The sequence below is a fragment of the Rhinolophus sinicus genome, linkage group LG05 (genome assembly GCF_036562045.2).
Source record: "Rhinolophus sinicus isolate RSC01 linkage group LG05, ASM3656204v1, whole genome shotgun sequence".
NCBI lineage: Eukaryota > Metazoa > Chordata > Mammalia > Chiroptera > Rhinolophidae > Rhinolophus > Rhinolophus sinicus.
The window spans coordinates 18,029,250-18,038,683 of NC_133755.1; the positions used below are offsets into that span (position 1 = coordinate 18,029,250).

The 9,434-nt window shown below is 41.5% G+C and overlaps 1 protein-coding gene and 1 long non-coding RNA gene across 5 annotated transcripts; one reads left to right on the top strand and one right to left on the bottom strand.

Moving 5' to 3' along the window:
* Positions 1-710: 710 nt before the first annotated feature.
* Positions 711-9,399, bottom strand: SUPT7L (SPT7 like, STAGA complex subunit gamma). Of its 4 annotated transcripts, none has more exons than XM_019735284.2 (6): positions 9,100-9,399; positions 8,235-8,335; positions 6,997-7,611; positions 3,772-4,096; positions 2,577-2,814; positions 711-1,413 (listed from the first exon to the last, which is right to left on the bottom strand). In XM_019735284.2, the coding sequence occupies exons 3-6, from the start codon at positions 7,407-7,409 to the stop codon at positions 1,151-1,153; spliced, it is 1,239 nt and encodes a 412-aa protein (XP_019590843.1). In that variant the 5' UTR covers positions 7,410-7,611; positions 8,235-8,335; positions 9,100-9,399; the 3' UTR covers positions 711-1,150. The 4 variants fall into 4 exon arrangements, with proteins under 4 accessions (XP_019590843.1, XP_019590842.1, XP_019590845.1 ...); XM_019735283.2 differs by having other exon boundaries at positions 9,125-9,393; XM_019735286.2 differs by lacking the exon at positions 8,235-8,335 and having other exon boundaries at positions 9,100-9,396.
* LOC141571519 (uncharacterized) lies at positions 1,308-3,679 on the top strand. The gene is made up of 3 exons (XR_012496285.1): positions 1,308-1,444; positions 2,506-2,558; positions 3,560-3,679. It is a non-coding gene; the product is annotated as an uncharacterized LOC141571519 (long non-coding RNA).
* Positions 9,400-9,434: the final 35 nt, after the last annotated feature.

Here is a 9,434-nt window from a genome sequence, read left to right on the forward strand (position 1 = left end):
CCAGAAGAATCTCAGGTATCAAACCTCACATGACCTGCGTTGTCAGAGACCGCTAACCTGGGCCATCTGGTGCCTATTGTCCTAAATTGGAGATTTAAAACATTCTAAAAATAAATAAAAATACTTTATTTTACCATAAAGTATTAATTTCAGTATTCTGCAGTAGGAACCACTGGTCTAAAAATTTAAGCCTGTTCTTTAAGAGGAAACCATTTGTACAGCAAAACTCTGAAATACTGGTTTTCCCCCCGTAGTGTCTTTGACTAGTTTTTCCTTAAAGAGTAACTTGTCTGGCCTACGCTACAAGCTCCATAAAGGCAGGCACAAATCTACTCATCCTTGGATCCCTTGCATAGCACCTAGCACATGATAGGTACTCAGTAGACGTTTCCTAACTGAATGAATTAAATGTTAGATGACTAGTATTCTGCACCCAAAACACAAACCTCAGCAGTATTTAACATGCTGACATCTACCGTGTTTCCCCGAAAATAAGACCTAGCCGGACAATCAGCTCTAATGCGTCTTTTGGAGCAAAATTCATGTAAGACCCGGTCTTATTTTACTGTAATAAACCGTTTTATTTTACTACAAAAAACAATTTAAAAAACGCTACTGATAGATAAGTTGTGCAGAATTTAGCTATTTCGTGTTAGGTATGAGACTGGATTCCCAATGACTTGAACCAAAAATGAAACAAATGCAAAAACTGACATTTAATACCAGCATATATTTAGTGAGTCTGTTCGAGCACAGCTTTGAGGTTTCATAACATCTCAATCTTCATAACGTCCCTGCAAGGTAAGTCAGTGATATGATTGTTTTCAATTGTACAAGAGAAATGGCTCTACAGAAGCGAAGCAACTTGTCTGGTCACACAGTAAAGACGGCAGTCGGAGACATTACTTTGGTCTCCTGATGACTGTCCCAGCATCGTATGTCTGCAAAAAGTGGCTTGGTTGCTGCGGAAAACTACAAAAACTGGATGCAAAGATAAAATGCAAACTTGTTTGCTTAAGTCCAGTTCCACTGAAATCAGGAAAATCTGCGTTTAGGAATAAGAGTCAAGTGACTATTGATGGAAACATTTGAATACATCAAGGTTTTCGGTTGAGTGTGTAGGTTCGGACAAAATCTCCCTCTTTTCCTTTTATATTTTCCTCATCCTCTTCTTGCAGCGCTGGTTGAAAACAGGGGAGGACCCCATGAGGCTATCGGTGGAGTGGGAACCGTAGCTGCTGTCTGAGTCATCAGGGCTCTGGGGGATCCCCGCTTCACTCATGCCTGACATGGGCTCCTCGAAGACATCGCTGCCCAGCACACCGTGCCCAGAGACATTGCCTTCTTCGCTCTCCTGAGGCTCCATTTTCACGTGGGCCAGATTCCAAAGAGGGGAAGCATTTACCTCTGTACCTAGAAATGGAAGAAGAACATACAACTAGTGGTAAGCCAAGGCAGGCACCAAGTACAATGAACATACCTTCCAGGGCAGAGTGACAGCCTTTGAGCTCAGTTTATACTGACTCTCCTTGGCTGGAGAATACGGTTTAATTCTTTGCTTCAAAAAGTTACCAACTCTGAATATCTTCCTTTCCACTTCCTCTACCCTCCTTTACCCTGCTTCACCCACCTAAATTTTTCTAAACCAGGGAAGTAAAACTATGCATGTGGAACGATTTCCTGTCTCATGGCCGAGGCAGGCACCACCAGGGACTCTTGTTAAGTTTGCCTGGCCTTCCTTCTTTTTATGGGGCTGTCTTGTTTTCCTGCCTTTTGTTTGGGACCCTAGTTTTCTCTCACATTATGAAAAGTTAATGGTCACTACCAAATGCTGGCAGGTCCCATACTGCTGAAAAGCAACAAGGCCCTCCTGTCTCTGTTCTAGCAATATTGTTCTGTGGTTATTACTTCATGGTGAAAGGCTCTCTGCCCAACACTTTAAAAACTGTGGCCTCTTTAGGCCACACTGGAGGATTTACTGTTTGCATCATTTGTGCATTGATAAAATGACAATTGATAAAGAACCGAGTGTCTAGACTAATTTACAATCTAACTGACTTAGGGATCCAGTCATCCTGTTACTAAGGTAATCACAGAGTCCATCTGAAAGAAGTGGCCAGCTGCCTCCACTATTTCAATCCCTTTCGGCTCCAATTCGTTAACTCTAGTAAGGAAGCCCAACTACTCAAATGTCCTTGAGCAATTAATACTCCTCCATCTATCTGGAAGTTGTCTTATTAATCAACTGAGTACAAGCACCAGGAAGAACTAACACATAAACTAAGGAAGAAGGGGACACTTGCCCACCCAGCTGGGTCAGCTGAATTAACTGGCAATCAGCAGGACAACACATAATTCTAACCAGGAATTGTTTTAGAGTGCCTGTAAAGCTGTACTGGTCCTCTACTTACAAAGAGAAGAATGTTGATATTTCTAGGTCAGTGAGGCTATTTTTGTTTTTAGACTTTTCACTCTCCTGCCCACTCCCATTTCTCCCATCTCCAGAGTATGATTCCACAATGCAGAATACCGACATTGGTGGATCACCCAGAATCAAAGTAAGTCGTTTCTCTTACTTGAAGCCTGTGGTGAGGCCTCGACCTCCAGGTTAGATGGGAAGCGCTCACTCTGAGCCCCGAGGACTCCCATGGGCAGTGACTGGTCTCCAGGAGCAAGGTCAGCCTCCAGTTCCTCGCTGACAGGGAAGGTGATGTCGCTCACAGGTTCCTCCTTGATCTTTACAGGTTTAGTGTCCTCTGTGGCCTTCTCAGGATTGACAATTCTTTCATACTCTTCAGAGAGTTGCTTACTAATCTGTTGGCAAGCAGGAGACAATTTTCCAAGGAAATGTTAAAAGCAAGTTGGATAGTCTGTGGCATCCCATGGAAAAGCCAACAGAATATGAATATGAATGAAGCATTCACTGCCAATGGAAGGAATTTGCTTAAGGTGTTGAGTTTGCATTTCTAAATGACAGACATGTAAAGAATATTTGTTTGCAGAGTGTGTGTGTCATTAAGTGTTATATAAAGGTAAAAAGTAGACTGTTAAAGGTAAATCAGAACTGGGACTAAAGATCACATTTTTGGCTATAAAAACTAACAGCTGACATATGTACCCTAGGTGGATAATGAATGGTGTAGGACATTTGGATCACTTAGCAAAGACTTTTTTGTTGGGTGTTAAAAATTCCTTATGATATTTTGATTTGGGGAAACCAAAACAGTGAACAAATGAGTTGTGTAAGGCCACAAGTTTTGAAGAGAGAGATTTCTGGTTCTAACCAAAAAATGGTGTCTCTTCCCCTCTCTTCCACCCTTGGGCAGTATCACCTCACTCGGTTTTGTTTTCCATAGCACTTAGTGCCATCTGAAATTGTTTTGATTACTTATTTGTTTTTGTTTCCCTCCAACATGAATGCAAGCTCAAGGAACTTGTATTGTTAGCTGCTTTATCCCACAGTGCCTGACTCACAATAGGCACTCAACACATGTTTGTTGAGGAAAAGCCTGCTAACCACATTCTCAGACTCCATATATCCGTCTATAATTTCTTCCAGAGGAAGTGTTATCAACAGTTCATTGACTAAAGGAGACCCGTGGGTCTGGCCAGGCCAGTGATGAGGCCAGTGACTCTCAGCTAAGGCCATGAAGAAAGCAGGTTACGTCCACTGTTCTAAGACCCTGTGCTCTGCATTCTACCTCGTGTTGTGGATCCTGCGGAACACCCCTGGATGACATTGTTACCCACTGCTCCACAGGGGCCCCTCACCTGTAGCATGTAACTGTGATAGTCCTTGATGCGGTGCTGCCAGAACTTCTGGAGGGAGAGCACACTGCCGATGCCCACTTCATGGAACACCTGCTCCATGACGTCCGGGAAAGGAGTCTGCCCCAGGCGGGCCTCCCGGTCCACCGCAAAGCGCAGCAGCTTGGTGAACTTCAGGCAGTACTCATGTGCCACGTCCGTCAGGGTCTCCAGGACACTTTCGTTGGCACACTCAAAGCCTGCGTGGGCCAGGATTGTGGCCACTGCCTGGTACAGGAGCTGCCGGCAGGAGTGCCAGCTGAGTTCAGTCACAGGTTCCCCTTTCCCACTGGAAGTGGAGACATGGGAGTGGTGTTGTTAGTGCTCTTGCAAAGGGCTGTCCCGTCCTGTCTTCCTAGGAGCTTTACAATTCCCATCCCACCACTGGCCCGGCTTTCCAGGGCCATTCTATGCAGGTTACATAGCCCACTTTCATCTTTGCTGCCGTCAGGGCTTGTTTCAGCAACCCAGTCATAGCTCTGAGCTGCTCTGTAACAAATGCCTACAATAAACAGTATAAAAGGAAGTTTCCTTCTTGTACCACCTGCTCAATTTTGATCACTTTTAGGATCTGATTAACAGTGTAGCTCAGACACACTACTCAATGGTGCTCTCGTTGTTTTACCAGAACAGTTTCCTCACATGCTGGGCAATATATGGCCTTTCAGAAAATCACAGTCCCAATTAGGAGATGCTTATGTAACAACAGCAGACCATTTGTAAAACTGCGAAAGCGACTCAATTTTATAAAGGCAATTTATAGCTCACAAAGCATTTTTACCCTGTCCTATGCTGTGAAATGGGTAGGGTCCATATTATTATTCCTCTTTGGCAGGTGAGGAAACTGACTTAGAGAGGGGCTGACTTACTGAAAGTTGTCGATTATGATTAATAAGTGGTGGAGCTTCATCTCCAGCCCCCATCTCTTCATAGTACACCATTTTGCACCTAATCACTATGGTAGACATTTTCACCTTTCAAAGAAAGAAATTTCAAAAAGCTGTCTGAGCTCAAAATACCTTTTAATAAGCCTCCAATAATTTACCAGTTTCCTGAAATTTCCTACCCATCTTCTGCCTCTGACAAAGGAAGTAAATGAATAGATAAAAATAGATAAAATAGGGACAGAACATTACTCTTCGCTGGTCCATACTTGGCGTCGTCCCCATGTGCTGCGCAGTGCTTGAGCTATCCGCCCACTTTACTATTATCTACTCAGTAGCAACTACTGCAATTCACATCATAGTTGGAAAATAAGAAAACCAACTGCCAAATAACTTTTCATTGACTAATCCCATCATCATTTCCCACGGACGGTCTCTCTGGGCCAAAAGCTATAGGCCTCAAAAGTACCTAATAAATAGAGGGCTAAATCAGTATTGCTTTACTTGAGTAATATATAGACTTACATATTTTCAAAGGAAAATAATTCTTTTGCCACCCCCAGAGCTATTGCAAGTTATTCGTTACACAGTTTCTTAAATAGGTATAAGACAAACTGGGTATAAACTTTTGATGTTTATAGCTCTTCTTAACAATTAGAAATTTGACAGAAAACTACAAAATTCTAAATAATAGCATCAATTTAATATGGTGGATATTATTTTGTTTCAACTAAATTGCCCTCAAAATGTAAATACGAAAAGAAAAATGTAAATACGGTACTGACTGCTACAGAGCAAGTGTTTTTAAGTTGGGCATTAGCTATAAGAATATGTGCCATACATGTAATGACAGTTATCCCTCCCCCATTCGCTATTCCAATGATTTCACCGTGACATCATCTGGCCCAAATGCAATTTTTACATATTAAGGCTATTTCTGCTTTTTTCTCGTTAGTTTGGGGCTATTAAGATAGTAGTAATTATCATCAATGGGCAGATACAATAAGTGATATACAATATTACTGATGCAGTAGTTTTGCCAAAAAAATTTAACCTGAGTCTAATCCTGAAGAAATATCAGCAAATCCAGTAAGTGGGATAAGTCTACAAGACAAATGACCTGAACTCTTAAAAAATAATACTATCATGTTTTTTAAAAGGAAGCTATTCTGGCTCAAAGACACTAAAAAGTCATAAAACCAAATGCAATGCATGTATCTTTGTTAGGTCCTCGACGGGAAAATCTATACTTTGGGGACAATTGGAGAAATCTGAATATGGATTTATTGTATAATATTATTTAATTAGTGTTCATTTACTTTGGTGTGATGATGATATTGGGATTATATAGGAAAATTTCCTTATTAGGATAAGGTGAAGAATTTAGAGATGAAATATTGTGATGTCTGCACCTTTAAAATATCTGGCAAAGAAAGTTTTTATATAGATATTGGTATATTTGTGTGTATATGGGAGAAAGTAAATGTGGCAGAATGTTAATAATCGGTGAATCCAGGTTAAGGCAGCTTGGGTTTTTATTGTACTATTACTTAAACTTTTCTGTAGGTCTGACAAATTTCAAAATGAAAAGAAAAGTAATTATTTGGTACCAAATGCAAACTTATACACTTAAATCTAGTAAAAGCAGTAGGTTATAAGTCAGTCATTCAGAGGATCTGAAGCATGGCTTCTCAAACTTAAATACACACATGAATCTCCTGGAGATTTTTAAAAATGAAGATTCTGATTCAGTAGGTCTGGGTGTGGCCTGAGACTGCATTTCTAACAAGCTCCCAGGTAATACTGATGCTGCCAGTCTAGGTGATGATTTTGAGTAGCAAGGATAAAGAATGTTTTTGTATTATTATTTCTTAAACCGTGTTATCAAAATGAAAATACACAATTAAGAAATTCTTGTGGATTTCTAATAATACCAGAATAACGTCATGAATCTCAATTTGAGGACAGTGAGCTAAATCCGTAATATACATTTTAAGTGAAAGAGAAAGACTAGATTCTGAGAACTATGAGGCCATCATCTGTTTCCCATACTAGTGTAGTACCTTTCTCACAGTAAAGTGCTTGGTACATAGTAGGCACTCAATAAATATTTGTTGCATCAGAAAATAAAAAAATACAGACTTTGGATTTCAAAGATCAGGGTTTAGGTCTTTGACATTCCATTAATTACCTGAGCAACTTTAGTCAATTACTCTGTTTCCTCAAGGTAATCTTATTACATGCTTAACAGGATTGTTGGGAAGATTTTTTTGAGGCAACTGGATATAGCAAAGCCTTGACTTACCGATAAAAGTCACTCTCTGGGTCACTGTGGCGAATCTGGAATGGTGCATTGGGATTCTTACAATCTAAAGGCAGGAGGTCATCAGGAAGAGGCGGAGACCCAGGACAAGAGGGAAGAGGTTCGCTCTCTTCAGTCTTTATACCTTCCGTCTGTTGCTGATTCTGGGCCTGAGCTGTAGCAATGAGGTTGCGCAGACGTCGGTTATGCTGGATCAGCTGAATGGTATGGATGGTGAGGCTGCATGGTTCTGAGGGGATGTCCAACATAGTGGGGGGCTTGGGCTTATTGGCTGAGGGTTGGTGCAGGGGTGGGTCATGGACTTCCACCAGACGGAACTCCCGTGGCAGCAAATCAAAGGAACTTCTGTTGGTCTGGCTTGATGAGATTGGTATCTCTCCCCAGTATCTCAACATTGTGGAATAAGAAAGGAAGAGCTTTCAAGTTAAATATAGGTGATAGCCTAAAAGTAGTGTTTTTAAATCTCTGGCAATGGTAGATTATAGGCTTCTGAAGTGAAAAATACGAGCTCTAGCCAGTTATTTACATAAAAAGTACGCTGTTCAAGACCACTTAGAAAAATGTGTTAGCAACACTGTAGGACCAAAGATGTTCTCCCTGAAAAAATTAAGAGAAATACAACTGTTAGATGACAGTCATCAAATCTCACACAATAATTCCTGTTGGACTGAACCACAAGGTGGAATTTGTGTCATTAGTAGTCTAATGGCTACAATAGTATCTGGGATTCTAGTGTCCTTATTTTCCATCTTATCCCACTAACTCAATCCTAGAATTATCATTCCCAATTCTGAACAATTTGCAAAGTCAGATACTTAAATGAGACCTGGAATAGTTCTCAGAATATCTTGACACATGTTCTGCATCAGTAGGAGAAAAGGAAGTAGTTAAAATGAGGAAGAGGTGATTCTTCTTATTCTGTGAGTCGGGTATGGGAACCTTTTACCTGGTTCTGGTAGAAAATGTATTGACCAGTAATCTAAATGGTTTTAATGTGTCCAACTTCCAATATACGTATAGGAAGAATCTGAGCGATTTCTGCCGACTCCTACCTGGTATCTCTTCCTGTAGTCTCTCCTTGTATCTAATCTATTCTCCAGTGCTGCCAGACTTAATCTTTTAAAAATTCAGATTAATGGTTTCCCATTACCTATTGGAAAAAGCCAGTCAGAATTCTTTGGCCTATCATTCAATGAAATTCACATCTGGCTTCAACCCACCTTTCCAGATTCATTGCCCATATGTCTCTTCAAATTCAACAAACATTAACCAAATGCCAGGCATTATGGGAGGAGACAAAGACCAATGCAAGATCCCTGACCTGAGATGAAGGAGAAAAACATAAAAAGAACATTTCAATATGAAAATGTGTGGTAAGTGCTGTTCTAGAGGCACAGACATGGTGCAGTGGAAGCACAGAGGAGCTTCCTGGAGGAGTTCTAACAATATCATACTACTTAGTTCTAACAGTATCATAGTACTGTTTCTTGAGAATGCCACGCATTTGCACGGTTGACCCTTTAAGCTGTCAGAGACGTCTGCCAGAAATTCCCTGCCACCCATCATATCCCTGGTAGATTTTTACTCTCTCGTTCTTAAGTACAGCTTAAGTCACCACCCTCCATTACCTCCCCAGGACATTTCCCTCCATTATATTCTCATAGCACTTTGCATGTCTCCATCACAACATTTATCCTTGGATTTAAACTAGTACTTACTTCAAATGATTGATTTTATTTTCCCATCTATCATTAAAACTATGATCTTAGTACAGTGTCTGGCTCACAGAAATATCTGGAATTTACTGAGTGCTTACTATGTGCCAGGCTTTGCCTTGTTTAATTCAATTCACCCAGAGAAGTAGGTAGTATTATTATCCCATCTTTCATATGTGGAAGAGACCCACTGTCTTAAATGCCCAAGGGGGAAAATAAAGATAGGCTCCAGAGTCAGCAATCTTAACCACTACACTATGCTGCCTCAACAATTGGCTTCAGAAAGAATAAAAGAATGAACGAATAAATGAATAAACGAAGACACCCCCCCACAAAAAAAAAAAAAAATCGCCCTCTTCCCTAACTTCACCGAAAGAAGCACGAAGAACAGGGACCAAGCCCAAGGAATGCCCAGGTCCCTCGGGAGCTCCTCGGCAGGCGCAGGCGCCAATCACACGGTTCTGGAGTCGCCTAATGCCCGGCGTAGTTGGGAGACGAGGACGTCTGGACCTGGACCGCGACTGAGGCAAGAAGGCGCCACTATCTACTGCCGCGTCGCGGGAGCGGGGATAGGCGGCAGCCCGACTCCGAGAGGCCTGAGGCGAGGACCACTTCTGGTCCGGAAGGCTGGTTTGTTGATTAGTGGTCCATGGCTGCCGGAAGCGCTTCTTCCAATCAGGCTTTGCCATGGGAAGTCATTACAGC